General features: G+C 42.4%; 1 protein-coding gene across 3 annotated transcripts in view; it reads right to left on the bottom strand.

The window, feature by feature from the left end:
- Positions 1-1,763: 1,763 nt before the first annotated feature.
- The window catches only part of COL4A6 (collagen type IV alpha 6 chain), a 113,159-nt gene continuing 98,287 nt past the window's right edge, over positions 1,764-16,635 (bottom strand). For all 3 annotated transcript variants that reach the window (XM_079318561.1, XM_079318562.1, XM_079318563.1), the window contains 20 exons: positions 16,032-16,253; positions 15,635-15,796; positions 13,530-13,700; positions 12,698-12,841; positions 12,341-12,466; positions 11,873-12,054; positions 11,545-11,608; positions 10,981-11,055; positions 10,498-10,605; positions 9,644-9,751; positions 9,156-9,227; positions 7,779-7,904; positions 7,317-7,433; positions 6,980-7,141; positions 5,973-6,071; positions 5,569-5,715; positions 5,080-5,196; positions 4,262-4,453; positions 3,746-4,032; positions 1,764-3,108 (listed from right to left, as the gene is read on the bottom strand). In XM_079318561.1, the coding sequence (XP_079174687.1) occupies positions 2,848-3,108; positions 3,746-4,032; positions 4,262-4,453; positions 5,080-5,196; positions 5,569-5,715; positions 5,973-6,071; positions 6,980-7,141; positions 7,317-7,433; positions 7,779-7,904; positions 9,156-9,227; positions 9,644-9,751; positions 10,498-10,605; positions 10,981-11,055; positions 11,545-11,608; positions 11,873-12,054; positions 12,341-12,466; positions 12,698-12,841; positions 13,530-13,700; positions 15,635-15,796; positions 16,032-16,253 (2,942 nt within the window). In that variant the 3' untranslated portion in view covers positions 1,764-2,847. The remainder of the gene's footprint in view (positions 3,109-3,745; positions 4,033-4,261; positions 4,454-5,079; positions 5,197-5,568; positions 5,716-5,972; positions 6,072-6,979; positions 7,142-7,316; positions 7,434-7,778; positions 7,905-9,155; positions 9,228-9,643; positions 9,752-10,497; positions 10,606-10,980; positions 11,056-11,544; positions 11,609-11,872; positions 12,055-12,340; positions 12,467-12,697; positions 12,842-13,529; positions 13,701-15,634; positions 15,797-16,031; positions 16,254-16,635) is intronic.

Consider the following 16,635-nt stretch of genomic DNA (forward strand, 5'->3'; position numbering starts at 1 on the left):
TATTTTGTTAATTTGTTTGTGTGAAATAAATATAACCCAGGTTATCTTAAAACTTAATATATAGGCATATGCAAATTACTTAATTGTTGAGTTTTGACTTGTTGCCTTTTGAAATCTGTTTTGGTAAAAGTGCCTTAATTCTCCAGGTTTATCAGAAGAGCTGCTGCAGTTTTGTTGCTTAGAAAGAGTATCACTGTAGCAGCTATACAAAAACCAGCTCAGAATAAAGGCAAAGATCTTCTAATTCATTCTACAGTTCCTTTTTACTATCAGACAGTCCCCATTCTGATCATTTTGTCACGATAGTGTAATGGACATGAATGGACGCACACTTTCAGCTTCAGTAATAAATGACAACGTAGAGAAATCCTGAATCCTGTCTCCTCTCACTTCTTGCACTTCTGGGTTAGGGCCAGCATGATTTCCAAGAAAATAGTCATCACCTGGGCACAGTTCATCTTATTTGCCTTCAATGTTCATTAGCCATGGTTTGGAAACTATACATGTAGGAAAAATGTCATTTTCTTGCCCTCTCCATGGATTAGCTGCTTGGGTTTGTTTAAAAAAAACTAAAGCATTTCTTTTCATTAAAACATGAAGTTACTGTGCTTATAACATTAGTTTCAGACCTTTCCTCCCCACAGACAAAAAGTTAAAATGAGCCCTTGCTCTGAAATGCTCAGTCGTGAGCAGTACCTGCTAAAAAATATTAAAAGACCCTCAGTGCAGTACCACATGCTTATTCCCCAAGCCACCCTTAGCCTCTTCAGAGAGGAGTCTGAGTCTTGCAGAGCTCTTGAAGGATTCTGGGTGTGGGTAAATGGATGGAAATGAAGCTGATGGCAAAACAGCTGGGGACTGGAATTCCTACTCCGTGCACTTGACAGGGAGTGGCTGGTGAACGATGGAAGCTTGGACAGGGACAGCAGTGGAGCCAGTTTCTTCAAGAGAAGCAGCTCTCTAAAGACAGTGGTACTTAAAATGCATAAAGCTCTGATCCTGGGGGATAAATTAATTGTGTTTGCATGTGCTATGTTCAAAAATAAAGCCAAGTCCCTGCAGAAAAAAGACCTGACCAACATGTCTCTGTAGTTCGACAAGAACCCAGTGGCTGAAAATTTCATTGTACTCTGTCAGGTGTCTGCATGATTTTTCAGAAGTCTTGAGCTTTGCTCTGTTCACACAAATGCTTTAAATTGCATGTGCATAACCCAGGATGTAAATCCAACATACTCTGTCTGCCAGGACAGCTGGGAAGTAGAGTGGATATCCTGCAGGAAAGGACTGCTGCTCAGGATTGTTAAAATGCTTTAAAGATACCTGCAAAATACATCCAAAGCAGTTGCTGATGTTTCACAATTAGGAATAACTGAGATGAAAGATTACATTGTTCCTCATAACTTCCCTGTTCATTTCCAGTGTGGTTCAACTCCAGAACTTGGAGAGCTCTGACCTCCATCTACGAAGATAATAATGTGTTATGCAAGTAATACTTTCATCTTTACTGATTACTATCTGCTTAAAATAATGTCTCATGCATTATTAATAATTTTCTGAATAATTTTATCTTAAAAGATTTTTTTAGCCAAGGTAACAGTGTATTTGCAAGGCACTCCTTTGAAATGTCCTGGAATGTCAATAGGATTTCACACACTTCACTCCAGAGAGGTTAATGGTTATAAGTTTAGTCCTAAATGAATTCATTATAGGTATAAGCATACCTTTGTCATGGGTTTCCCTTAAAATATACAAGGAAAATCCAGTTAGTGGTACTTCTCTTTAATTACACCCTGAAGGAAAGTTAACAGTGCATATAGTAGAGATACAGGTTTTTTTAAACTAATAGCAATAAAGCCCAGAGAAAGCAGTATACAACACATGGTGACTGCAGGAGTAAAAAATGTACATCCTCTAACTGCTTACTCCTGTACCTGCATAAGCTTGCATGCCACCTAGTAAAGGGTCTACCTTCCAAACACACACAGCTTGAATAATTACAAAATAAGCATGCCAAAGATTCCTCAGAAAGGAAATTTATGTTCATAATAATAAAATGTTGGCTAATGAAGTATGGCTGCGTATCATTGGCTGCAAGGAGATAAGCACAAACCTTGAAGCCAACAGACCTGGAACATATTTCAATAGAAAGCAATGAAAAATGGTAGGTGTTTTGGGTTTATCTTCACATGAAAAATTGCATTATTCATTGGTGTAGCTCTTTAAGGTCTGCTGTAGATATCAGTCTGGATTAAAACTGGTTACCTGTCACTGGAGGAAAGAATGTTCCACCTGTGTAATAAGCAAAGCAAAACATTCATTTTTCAATTTTTCTAATAAATCCATTATCAACCATTAGTACATGTGTTTCTGAGTCACCCAGCATATACTGATAAATTTTAGAGAGTTCTGTGTTTCACAGAAGAATGAGTCTTCACTCCCTTACACTAGACCAAATACTGTTTGCATAGACACTAATTAAGCATAACTTTGGCAAAATCTGTCTGGGTGACAGCCGGATGTGCCTCAGACAGAGTGGTACAAGGTGTCAGCTGCTCTTCAGTCTGAGTAAGGAACTCACTGAGACCTTCTGAGGTAGCCATAAAGGAGGGAAAAAAAACATTGAAGTAAAAACATAGCACCGTGTTTCATTTAAAAAATAGCTTCAGAACACTGGTCTTCTCCTCCTTTGTGCACAAACTCCTGGACTTGAAACTTGATTTTTGCAGAGTTCTGGCTGCCTTGATTCACCCATCAAACACACACAAAACAGGTTGGTGAATTTATCCTTCTCCAGTCAGTGATGTCTAATCTGGGGCAAAGACTGCTCCCGTAACTGCATTTCTGTCACTACAAGTTCTTCATGCACACCTGGCAGCGGCTGACGCGAGTCCGAAGCTGCCCCGCTTTCAGAGTCTCGGAGAGAGGAGCACTGACAAACTGCTGCTCCTGCTCCACCGTGGTCAGCCAGAAGCTGTACTTGTTGGCAAAGTAATGGCACGTTCCCCGAGCACCGTTGCACTCAATGAATGGAGTAGCTCGGAAATCCTCCAGGCAGGAACCAGGTGAGACAAGGGACTGGCCTCCACCTTCCGCCCCTGCTGCAGTGTGCTGAAATAAAGACAGTGAGTCCAGTGAGCTCAAAGGAATAGAAGGAGGTAAACAGGGGAGCCTCCTGGCTCCATTGCTAAAAGGAGTGAAATGGGCAACCAAAATTATACCCTGGCTATGTGTATCTGTCTCTTGAGTCAGGGCTAGAAGGCAAAAAGCAAAGGAGCATACTTAGGCTGAATATGAATGCATGGAATAATGGAAAACCAACTTTTCACTTGAAAGTTGGAAAAATTTGGAAGCAGTAATGCTGACATCATGTTTTTCTAACAATCTTACACTAATAAGCTTCTAGGAGAGTGCAATGGAGAACTTTTTGCATTGAGAAAGAGGATTAAGTCAATACTGTAGCTTAATTACTGTTCCCACATTTAAAAGTTTGAAGAACAAACATCTGTGGCAATACAGAACTTAGGCAGCAATGTTACCACCAAAACTAATCAGGGCAGGTGCTAAACAGAGCAAACCCAGAGCTCCAGCAACTCAGCTGATGAAGAAATGCACTGGGGCAAGAAGAGACAGGGTTCCAGGTTCCTGTAAGTAACTCACAGAACATAGTCTCAGTGACCTCATCAGAGAGGAGAGATCGAAAAGTTTAAAGTTGCCTTTGCACTAGCAGTAGTGTACTATAGTTTACCATAAGGAAGGAGTATCCTATCCAGAGGCTGCGCCAGCCTGGGGGACACTGTGGGATGGTGATGTCCTGGCTGTGCACAGCCACAGCCTGGGAAGGTGCTTCACACACAGAGCACCGGCTGATGTACTGTGGGATCTGGACGCTGTCCACGGGCATCATGGGGATGGGAGCAGTGGTGGAGAGCCAGTAAGACTTGTCGTTTCGGCTGGCATAGTAGCACACTTCATTGATGTTGCAGTAAATAAAAGGCATGGTGCTGAAGCGAGGCAAACATGAGCCAGCAAAACCTGGAAAAATGGGAGGAGTAGTCATACCAAGCATCAGCCAAATATTCTAAGTCATACACACCAACATTTAGTGGTGAGGATGGCACGAGTGACATCACTCCCAGAGCAGATCTGGCCGAGCCAACTGCCACCACCTCCACTACAGCCCTCTGCACTGTCAGGGAGGATGGATTTTTAAATGTAATTTTGGCCTGTGTTGTTCATTCTTGAGAGAATTCTGTCAACTCACCGAGATCCTGGTTGTGTGACTTCTCCTGCCCCTCCACATACAACAAGCTGTAGCCGTCCCAGAGTTTATTCATTCCTATGGGACACGGGGGGATCTGATCTGACTGACTGTGCTTCACCAGAGTGTATCCAACGCCCACGCTCCGAGCAGGCATTCCTGGCAAACCAAGGGAACCCGTCTTCCCAGCAACACCTGGGAGACAGGAGAAGAATCGCTGTTGTTTGTGCACAGTGCGGACACAGCCGGCTCTGTGCCGCACTGCTACGGCAATGGTTGTTACATCAATTACTAGACTTAACAAACCACCCATTCCCCTTCTGCTTTTAGTTTTCTTTCTTTGCCCATCAACTCTGGTGCCTGTGTATTAGGTACTCACAGTAGTTCTGAGGATCTCAAAGCACCAACCAAAGTCTAATTCGTTCATTTTTGCTATACCACTCTTCTTAAAAATATTCCTCTTCTTTCTCACTGTGCCTCTCCTCTACTGTCCAAGCCCCTGTCCAAGCTATAGTTACTGTGAATACTATATCACTCTTCTAGAAATTCAAGATGATTCCTACATCCACAAAACATTAACACCAAAAGGTGTTTAGAATTGCACCTACAGAAACACCAGCAGTGACATCAACACTGTGACAGAATTTTCCTCACTGAAGATTAAATTTCCTTAATTGCAGATACAAAACACAATACCACAGACATCCCCTGTTTTTTCTAATGTAATTGGGTGTAGGGGAGGGTCTCTGCAGAAGCTGTAAGCAAACACAATTCTACTATTTGCTTCTTTTTTATCTGTGCCCCCCAAATCATAAAACTACCTTCAAATCCCTGTGGTCCTGGGGCACCTGAAAGTCCTGGATCCCCAGCTATGCCAGGAGTTCCAGGTAAGCCATCACGTCCTTTCAAACCAGATCTTCCAGGCAAACCTTTTGGGCCTGAAATAAAATACAATTATTAGCATCATTATTTCCTCATACTATTACCTTGATTCCTGCAATCATATTCAGAAGGGAAATAAGATGTCAGCCACCATGCCAAGAGCTCACTTTTCACCAGCTGTGGTTATAAACAGCCACCTCCAAAAGAGACTCCACCTGATCTAGTTGTCTGTAAAACAACTGAGAGCTGCAGTTGAGTATCACATGGTTAAGAAGGCAGCATTGTATTTGTATATATTATATTTGTATGCATTTTGATGGAATTCCTTCCTTAATTAAAAAACCCTCTAAACATTCCTAATGCATTTGATAAAGTAGTGTTTTTCTTCCAGAAGAACAGCATTTTGGTGATCTGAGTGTACTTTCTACCTGGTTTTCCAACTGGACCATGTAATCCAGGATCTCCATCAAAGCCAGGAATACCATCAATTCCTGGCAGACCAGGTAATCCTGCAGGGGCTGTCACTTCTTCTGGCTGTGGGGTTATTCCTGGAGCCCCTGGTCTGCCAGGGAGACCTGGACATGGGGCAAAAGATGTATAAGTACCCCACAAAAACCATACAGATTTAACACAAAGCAGAAAAATGTGAAATTAAGGCCACCTTTGTACACCAGCACTGAGTATCTTGTAAAAAGTATGTCAAGCTCTAACTTATTTCAGTTTCTAAGAAATCCAGAGTCTCCCAAATAAGCCTTTTAAGGGAGCTCTGAAGTCATCCCCAGCCCAAACCAGGTGTAATAAATGACAGCTTTTTAAATCCTGCAGCACTCACCTCGAAGGCCCATTTCACCTTTCAGCCCAGTATAACCAGGATCCCCTGGAGGCCCATCTTTACCTGGCATGCCCATCAGGCCAGGCTCACCTTTTGCACCTGCAAAGACACACAGCTTAGACTGGGGCTAAGCACTAATTCTGACCCACAGCTGTGGCTCTCACCGATAGCACTGACAGCAGCAATAGCACTGGGGCTCCAAGATGGAGGGGACCACAACCCTCAAGGCAGTCTGTGCCCAATTTGACATCACAATGGCTGCAGAGCCTCAAGACAAGAATTTCCACTGCTACTTCATTGTACTTTACTGAAAGTACTTTTACCTTTCCTTGGGACAGGGTTTGCAGAGTAGACATCTTTACTACTTGAAACCCATCTCTATGCACAGCACAGAGGGATGGGATCTGCCAGCCTACAAAGACAGCAGACAGTTGTTCATCTGACAGTGGTTCTCCATCCTGGCCTAACTTTTGATGGTGTCTCTCAAATTTTGCCCCTGAAGTCCCTGTGTGCAGCTGCCCTTTGGCTTCCTTTCATACAGACCAAAGAGAGATCAACATGCTCCCTGCCTTAGCCCAGAACAATATCTCTTAACTCCTACAATCCTCTTAGCCCCTTGTGGAGACCTAAACCCACCACACTAATGCCTCTGAGCATACAGGACAGGTGGGATGAAATGACAACTCCAGTCTTTGCCTAGAGAGCACAAGCAGGTAAATGTGATCAACAAGCACAGCAACATTGCAGGTGAACACCATCTACTCAGAAAAAAGCAAAGATAGAGGAAAAAAATAATTAGGAACACATTGAAGAACACTGGAGCTGGCCCCACTTTGCTGCTTTTGAAGTCAGCAGGTAAAATCTGCAGGAGCCAAAAGGAAAAATTGAGACATCAAATTCAGCTATTACACTTGAATGAGAAGGCCACACTAACCACCCAACATCCATTCCTACTGTCAATATGACAGCTGCCAAACCATTCCCAGATCCTTTCAAGGCAAGATTACCTTTGAATCCAGATGCTCCAGGGAGTCCAATTGGACCAGTGGGTCCCACGTCGCCCTTAATGCCTCGCAAGCCAAGAACACCAGGGAAACCTGGAGCTCCTGTGTCACCTTGGTCAGAAGCTGGGCCAGGGGGCCCTTGTTGTCCTGGAGGACCTGGAAAACCTAGAGACAACAGAGTTAATTGACAAAATCTATTCCTGGGGCAAAGTAAATTTTGGGGCTATCCCAAGCATTTCTTTCTGTCTGAGGAGACTGGAGTCTCAGCCTCTATGACAAGGCTGTGAGGTACTGAATGGGTGTTGGTGCCATCATGACAAAGCTTCCAAACTGCACACACCTGAACTCCCATCAGTGCCTGGAATGCCAGCATCTCCAGGTCTCCCACGTATATCAGATGGAAGAGAAAGTCCAGGTGCTCCTGGCAGGCCAGGCAGTCCCATAGGACCAGGGGGACCTAGAATAAGAAACAAAAAGTGAGGGACAACCAAACTTCTTCATGGATCTTCACAGACATTGACAGAAGAAGTGTCTAGGAAGCATTTATACTGAGGAGAACAAAGAGACATCTCACTACAGGAGGGGAAACAATACATACTGTTCTGTTCAGGAGAGATATAGATACTTTCACAACTGTGCAACTGTTTCTCAACATACAGAGCAACATGACAGATTTCATATTTATCTCTCAAGCTTCTAACCACCTTTGAGGCTTCAGGAATTGTCTTTGGTAGTGCTGCTGACCATGCAACCCATTAACCTGAGCTGCAATACATCCTGCTTTCAGAACATCAGTATTTACCCATGTCTCCTGATGAGCCTTTTGGTCCAGGGAATCCCACAGCTCCTCTTCCCAAGCCTGGAGAGCCTTCTTCACCCTTTGCACCTGGGAGACCTGCAGGTCCTTTCAGTCCAGCTTCACTCAGACCTAATTAAACAAAGATAAGAGAGCCTATTCAGATTACCTAATAGCAGTCAAATTATTACACAAAATGAGTGGTGATTTTAAAACTAAACATTTACTACTGTCTGCTGTTTTCAGTAGAGCAGCTGCAACTGATCATTTGGTGCCTCACATATTACTCTGGTTGTGCAAAGTGAATTTAAACAATCTCTGAGATGCTGCTCTGGTCTCCCCACAAGCTCTTGCACAAGAATGGGAACAGAGCAGTCCTGTGACAGGATCTGCTGCCAGCCTGTATGCTTTGTCTCTCATGAGGACACACCAGCCTCAAGCTTCTGGTCTTTAAATAACCTTGTGGGCTTCATGCTGCAACACAGGGAGGGGTTCAGTTTGCACAGACTGCTGCAGAATGCACACAGGCACAAGGAGTGCATGACAGAGGATCCCAGGAAAAGCTGCAGGGAGATGTCCAGCATGTCACTCTGGGAAGAGTATGCACTAAAAGCAGCTCTCTCAGGAAAATTGTGGAGGATCTATATGCTGCATTTGATTAAAACATTCTGAGAATGTTTTAAACAAAAAAAACACAGATATTGATGGAGTTGTGCATGTGAAGTCTGTCAATTTTCATGCATAAAACAGCTGCCACAAATTTTAGGTGCTATTTTTCAAAATGACTGTAACTAAACAAGTATTTTGGAAAGGCATTTCTTCACTTCTTTACTTTAGTAAAACCCTGTTTGCAACACAGAACTACATTCCATTCCGTATGATACAAAATATGAAAAAGTCCAGCAAAAGCTTCCTAAAAGCAGAATCTGGAAACAAACCAAAGAAATCAGCTTCTGATTTTATTGATGCCTTCCTTGAGCTCCATATAATGGAGGGCTCAAGTAGTACAAAAGCATTTCATTGCTAAGTCCAATTCAAAGCAAGCATTTGGTGTTGCCCTGCTCAAATCAAACATCTATTAGAAAGAGTTTTATGATTTCATTCCATTAGTTTCCCAGAAGTGACACAGTCCTTCAGGAATTCAAGGAGTACCATCATGAGAACAGGCCACCATAACCAACAACTCCACAGGCTGATTCCTGTTCTTACTGGCATTGAAGGAGAATTAGTTAATGCACATTCAGTATCCTGAGCTTTTTCTTCAAGTCACAATTAAAGGCAGAACTGGGTGAAATATGGGAATTTCATGGGAAACAGTGCTTTTGTGGTGGAGCAGTTATGTATTTCCTTAGCTGTGACACTTCTACTACATGTTTCCTTTACCTGGTGTTCCAGGAGACCCTTTTGTGCCTTGCAAGCCATTCAGGCCATTTAAACCTGGAAATCCATGAAAGCCTGAGGAGACATTGGGAAGACATAGGTGAACAAATAGGCAAACAATCTAGTTAGGTGGAAATGCATAAGATGGCTCATAGAGAATATAACACATAAGAGAAACCTAGGGGAACACATAGGGGATCACAGTATGTAAAGCTGTAAAGTTTTCCTTCACACAACTGCCCTTCACAGAACCTCTTCCCACTGCTCTTCTCAGTTTTACCCTTCATGAACACCCATTAGTGACTCAAATCAAGGGAGAGCTCCCTTTCCATCCATTCCTCTGCTCATTCCTAACAGCTGCACAGCATTGCCAAGAGAGAGCTCTTTCCCATGTACAGCTGGCCTGTCATATGCTGCCTGCCATAGACTCTTGGCCAAAACACTCCTTTTCTGACCCAACTTCTCCTTCCATGTGCAGACTGCACATATACCTTTAGGTCCTGCTGTTCCATGAGCTCCAGGGAATCCAACAGATCCTGGCTGGCCTGGGGGTCCTGGTGGGCCAGGGACTCCTCTCAGCCCAGCATTTCCAGGGATTCCTAAAGGCAAGCAGAAAAATATTCCTGTACTGCACACCATGTCCAGGCTGAAACAGAAGCAGTTCCATCTTCCAGCTTCTGTTCCTGCACTTAACTCATAAGATGGGTGAACAAACTACTATTTAAATAAAGCAAAATCAGATCCAAATCTCTCCTCATGGCCACCATTAGCATTGCATTTACCAAACTATTTATTTGATAGGGTATTTTTAATCATAGCAGTGACATTCTTCATCATCCAAGTAACACATGAACAGTTCAGGCACCAAATAACTAATTAAATTGTTTTTTAAATGAAACAATTAAATAACAACTTTCACTGTTCTCCAACCTTTGATCTTGATAATTATTTGGGAATCTATCTGCTAATTACCCTACAACCCAAAGACACCTGTAGCCATTTTTCTGAGTAGGTTTGGCTCTAGAGAGGGAACAGACAAAAATGCTACAATGAATGACCTGTGAAGAAGCTGCTACTGCTCATAGCAGTAACTGAGTAACTGTAACTGAGATCTTCCCTATTTATTAATGGGATTCCTTTGGGTTTCAGTGTTGCAGGATTCACCATATTTGACCAGCAGGACAAGATGACACCTTACACTACTGTCAAAGAAAATTCCCATTTTCTTGCCAAACTTCTTATTTAAGCTACATCTGAGACAGGCCAAACAAAGCTAAAGAAGCATCAAGAAGAAGTTGTCATAGTCACAATATGATCTGCAGAATTCAGGTGTTCAGTCCAGTACCTGCTGGTCCTTCTTGGCCAAGATCTCCTGTGCTGCCTTTGGGTCCATTCACACCAGTGTTTCCTGGATAGCCTGGTTCACCCTTGAGTCCTTCTCTCCCTCTCTCTCCTAAAAGGATATAAACATACAAGTCAAACAGGAGGAAGGCATGAAGAGGGTGAGAAACATGGTATGCTAAGGTTGCAGCACTTGTGTTTGCTCAGCCATTGTCTGGACCCTGAGCTGGACTCCCAGGGAGCCAAATGCCAGTGCAAGTTCACAGGTGCCTCCTCAAGAAGTGAAGTGAACCCAGCATTAGCAGTGGGATGGTCTCAGATGTGTTCATTATCATCCCAATTTGTGACCCATCTGGATTGCAGACTCCTCAAATCTCACTTTCAGGATTACAAAAATACTCAAATTTGGCAATGCCAACCTGTTTAGTCTCTAGAATTTTTTTTTTTTTTTTGTATTCTTGAAGTGAGCAATTAAGGCCTTCTTTACCTGGAAACCCAGGGTCTCCTCTGTCTCCTTTTGGTCCAGCAATGCCAGGAACACCAACAGACTCTCCCTGTTCACCTGGAAAAGGAAGGAAAGGCCATTCCATCATTGACTGTGGACATCAGTTTCCAGAGCTTAAGAAAATAAATCTTGCTATATTTCAAATTCATGGTGCAAACAAAGACAAGAGCAAATTATGCACCTGAGTCTGAAAATGTTTATAACCATCAAGGAGTGTGGATCCACTCATGCAAATGCACAAGACAGACATTTACAGGTAATTCTGCAACATCCTGCCCTTTTGACATGAGGAGGTGAGAGAAAAGGGTACTTCTTGCACTGTCCAACAGGCTTCACACAGTGCTGTGGCCAGACTTTCAGAGGACCATAAAGTATTTAGGTTTGGTATGGGTCTTGTCTGAATGAAGCCTCTTACAAGAGCATATGTAGTTGGAGACAGTCACTGGAGAGCAATGGACACTTCCAGAGCACCACTTATTCCTTTGTGTTTTTAATATTAGGATTGTGTACAATGAAAGACCATATACACTGTTAAAGATTGTTTACCCTTTGGACCAGGAAGGCCAATAGGTCCTGGAAATCCAAGAGTTCCTGTGGTGCCATCTGAACCCTGAAAGAAACCAATCCAAGCAAAATTAACCTTTGCTTTTTATTCTTGCTGTTCCAACCATGTGGAATAACAGAACATAAAGGTGTAGGAGGAAATACTATGTAAAATGTTATTTAATGGTATGAGCCAAACAAAAACAATCTGGAAGTTTTGTAAGGAAAAATCCTGCCAGCTTCTGCTGCTGTGCTCCAGAAGTACCAATTAGAACACAGGGTTTTCCAAAGAGCACTCAGAGAAGAAGATGATACTCAAGAAGGTATTTACCCTCTCTCCTGGCATTCCTGGAAATCCCATGATACCATGTGCACCCTTCTGTCCTGGCAGGCCAGGTTGTCCAAGTGGACCAGGGATGCCTGGGTCACCATGCAGACCCTTCTCTTTGCTTGGTGACCCAGCTGGACCAGGGTGACCAGGCTGGCCACGGCTTCCTGGGATTCCTTTATCACCTGGGTAACACAGAAGAGTGGAATTTCATTCAATAATACAGACATCCAGCTCATTTGGGTCAGTTGACCTGTTACCCTACAGAGGAAGAAAGGATGGCATTAGATCTACAGAACAGAACTTGAAAGGAAAACTCTTTTCTCAAAATTCAGATTTGCCATATGCAAGTTTTACTAGAATGGGAATGGCAGAACAGAAAACAGTAACACTGTCAAAAGGATAGACCATGCTCTACTGATAACAAGCCCAGGTACTGAACAACTCAGACTGGCAATTAACTGCAAATACCTCTAGGTCCTGGGAACCCTCCGAGTCCAGCTAATCCAGGATCTCCTTTGTCTCCTTTGATTTCCAGTGCCTGTTCTGAAGTCCAAAGAACAGGAAGACCTGGTGGACCTATATCACCTCTGTCACCTGAAGAAATAAAAAGTCAGGAAATTTTCTTGCAAAATAATCTAGCAGAGGAAAACAGGACTTCCATGTCTCATGATGCAAATTCATTAGCAATCTTTGGTAAACAGGACAAGGTATTGAAAAATAGATGATTGCAATATTTTAAAAAATTATAGCAGACACAGCCATCTCAGAACTGCCTATAAGTCCCTCTGCTGCACAGCCAGCAAAAGCCATTCAGTTGTTTCTCACCTTTTGGACCTTGAAGTCCCACAACTCCTGGAGTTCCTTTTCCTCCAGCTGTGCCAGGAGTTCCTTTAATCCCATTCACTCCAGGGACACCAGGCAGTCCTGGCATGCCAGGGAAACCAAGCAGGCCAGAAGACCCTTTCTTGCCTGCATAGAAATGTTGAGAAATAAAAGGGAATATCAGTCTCTCCTGGTACACTGCACACCCACTCTGGGGCAGGTAGAGGCTGCCTGTGTCTGGCCAATCACCCAAATCCAAGTACTTAAACAAGCACATGGCACAGGCACAGCACTGTCACTTCTGTCACAGGTCTCCACTTACAATACTTTCAACCAGCACTTCTCAGCTCACCTCTGAGAGCCTGTTCCTGCTTCCAGTGGAGATCAAACACAATCAAATACCAAGAGAACAACATGCAGTTCCACAGGTCTACTGCTTTGTGTTATTCTCTAGGTAACCAACTACTGTATTGGTACTTAAGGATCACACAGTTTGTAAATTTTCACTTCCCATTTGATTTGTGCTTGTTTCCCTCCCTTTTTTCTATAAATTTCATTCACAGTTCGTTTCCTCAATTTTCTTGTCTTTCTATCAAAAATCCTTCTCTATCCAACAATCCTTTGTCCACAAGGACCTAAGACCCTTAAGACACATTGCCTTATGTACATTATTTGATAATTAAATCCATAATTTGTAAAAACAAACAAATGCATCCCAACACTAGCTGGGGATTCATTCCCTTCCAGCAAGTTGGGCCTAAAATCAGCACCAGCAAAGTTTTTTTTTGTTGTTTTTTTTTTGTAGGCACAGCAATCTCAAGACAAAAACACCAACCTTTTGGCCCGGAGAAACCTGGATGTCCATCTTGACCAAAAGGCCCAGGTGGCCCTATGAATCCTCTTTCCCCAGGAGATCCTGGAGCACCATTAAGACCTGGGAAGCCTTTCATACCAGCAGGGCCTTGTGGTCCTACATCCCCAGCCATGCCTTTGACTCCAGGAGGTCCTGAATCAATACAAGAAATAACTCAATAGAGGATATTGAACAAAACTAGGACAATTTGTGGCAGCTCCCCAAGCTCTTTAAACACAGCGTTGTTTTTAATGACAAATGGACCTTATGGCACATGCAGCCTACTAGAAGACATAAAGTTTAGAACTGCAAAAGCATTAGTCATCTAATAATAAAATACCTACAACAAAGGTTACTACCTACATCACTACACAATTGGCAAGAGTGAAACCCCTTATGATGTATCCATTTTTGACCACCAGACCTGTAATGCAGTCTTACCTTCATCATTAAGGCAGCCAAGACAGAATGGGGAGCATCATTAATGCCAGCTTCTCTCCCTACCCCATTGTCTGGGTGAACCAGAGAACAATCAGCTAGACAGGCTTATTCTCACAAGTTCTTTTTTCACCTTGGTAGTTGAACTGTACTTCTCAAGAGCCAATTGCTCACTACAGAAAGCTGATGGTGCTATCACAAAACCAATACCATATGCACTATTTTGCCTCTAATTGTTTCTAGCTGAAGCTTTGTAATGGTTTACAATTTTTTTTAAAAGGGTCAAACCATTGAAAACAGAATGCTCAGATCCAAAGGAATGAGAAGAAGGAAAACTCAGGTCACTTCTGAAAAATTACATTTGCAGCAGTAGCAGTCAATATTTAAGCTCAGGGCTTTATGCTACAGCCCAGCAATTTTTTAAGTAGAATTAAGAGTTGCCTTGTTTAAGAAGACCAAGAAAACACACACACTTAAAAATCTCTGCATATTAATGACTTTCTTACAGGCTTGAGACTTTGTTACTGTCTGAGCATTCTCATTACAATGGTTCTTTACCTTCTGTTTTGATTAGCAATGATAAGGGGTATCACCTATGGTCAATGCAATTCGTGTAGCATTAAAAGCTGGGTTGTTAGTCCATGAGCTTTTATGCTACACTGCATTTTCTCACCTTGACAGCCTATGTGAAGGACCCATAACCAAACAGTGTGACATCAGAAATGGAGAGTTGATGATAAATGGAATAGAAACATGGTGAAGGAAAAAACAGACAAAATATGTAAACAGAAAGAACAAAGCTACAAAAGAAATTAATGATTCAGGGAGACAACAGCTGCAAAAAAAACTTAGTAATTTGGAGTTTATCATCCTAGAAATGGGAGGTTTTTAAAAACAGTTCAAGAAAAGTCAAATACAGCATACAGACCATAAACGTAAAACAACAGAGAGGCAGAAGGAATGCTAATATTAACTTTTTTTTAAATTAAAATCTCTGTAATTTTCATGTCAAGTGACATTACTGCTTTCACTCATTTGCTGCCACTGTGCTTCAGCACTGTCATTCTACATGTCAGAAGAGCCCTTTTATGTCCCAGACCATTATCTACCAATTCCTAGGTCTCTCTTTGCTTGGTTTTCAAGTCTTTCATATACTGTTATGAAACACTCAGTCAGTGCAGCTTGACAAATACCATTATACTCAAGTGGTGGAATTTCTTTTACTCTGAAGTGAAGAAAAATAAAGTTCTCTTCTGCCCAAGCAAAGAGAAAGACGGACAAGACAAGTGCTTGTCCTGAGAAAGTCAACAATTTTTCAATCCAAATCACATTTCAAGCAACCTCATGCAGCAGAAATTAATTGTCATGAAAATGGGAAATGAAGATTAGTCAATGATACAGACAACATGTAATAGCAAAGATGTTAAAAAAATCATGACATTTAAGATGTTTTCTTCGTCTTTCTGCTGTACTTTCTACAGTATTGAGGTAACATTTCCCACAACAGTCAGAGTCAACAAGCTCAAATTCTGCACTGTTACCCCTAACCAGTGCTAGGAGCCTACTCTGAGCAAATGCCAAACCTCTCCCACACTTCAACACACAGAGCTCAGCTCAGCTACTTGTCTTCATTTGAAAACATTACATACCTGGTGCTCCTGCAAGGCCAGCTGATCCCAAGGGTCCTGGTTTTCCCTTAATGCCAAAAGGACCTCCAGGGCCAGGAGGTCCCCGCAATCCAGGGATACCTGAATATCCTGGATGACCCTGTTCACCTTTAACACCCAGAAGGCCTGGTCTTCCATCCAGCCCTGGAAACAGAGAGATGGGAGATTACAGAACAAATAAAGCAAAATTCACGCTTTTAATTAAAAAGTGAGTTTTAATAAAAGCCTTTGGGTTGCATTAGATTCCAACAGAAAACCAGCAAATCACCATCTATGAACAGCTCAGAGGAGTTGCATTATCTTAAAGTGATTAGAAAGAGGCAGGGTCTTTGAAAGAAAAAGTTTGATATTCCCATTTGCAAGCAATATCAGTGCCTACCTTTTGGTCCTGGAAATCCAGTATCACCTGTAAGTCCTTTATCACCTGGAAGTCCAGGTCGGCCATGCTCTCCCAGGGTTCCACTCTCAGCACCAAATACATCTCCAAGAGCTCCTTTTATTCCAGCTAAGCCTGGAGCACCCATTTTCCCAGGCAAACCATCTGTTCCATCCAGTCCTGGAAGTCCTTGTGAGCCTTGCTCTCCTCGAGGTCCAGGGAAGCCTTGAAGAGAAGACCCGTAAAACTCACTCAACAGAAGTACAGAATACTGCTTCCAATACCATCTCCAATATCATCTTCCAAAACCATCTCAAATAAAATATACGTTTTATGACAGAAAAAGTTGCTTGAAAAGTTGCAAAGTATTTCAGCACTGAATAAGAAGCAATAATTGGTGATAGAAAGTGATTAAATCGTTGAAAGATTTAGGTTTTTGGGGGATTTTTTTCAAGAAAAGAATACTGTAGAAGTGTCTAGGAGCTGCAGCTGTATAAAGCATTTTAAGCTTGGTTTCACTACATGTCAGGTTAAGCAAAAGAACAAAACCCCTAACCCCCATCACCTTCACTTCTTGTTCCTTCTTTACACAACCATCAGAAATTCC

Source organism: Erithacus rubecula (genome assembly GCF_903797595.1).
Source record: "Erithacus rubecula genome assembly, chromosome: 15".
Taxonomy (NCBI): Eukaryota; Metazoa; Chordata; class Aves; order Passeriformes; family Muscicapidae; genus Erithacus; species Erithacus rubecula.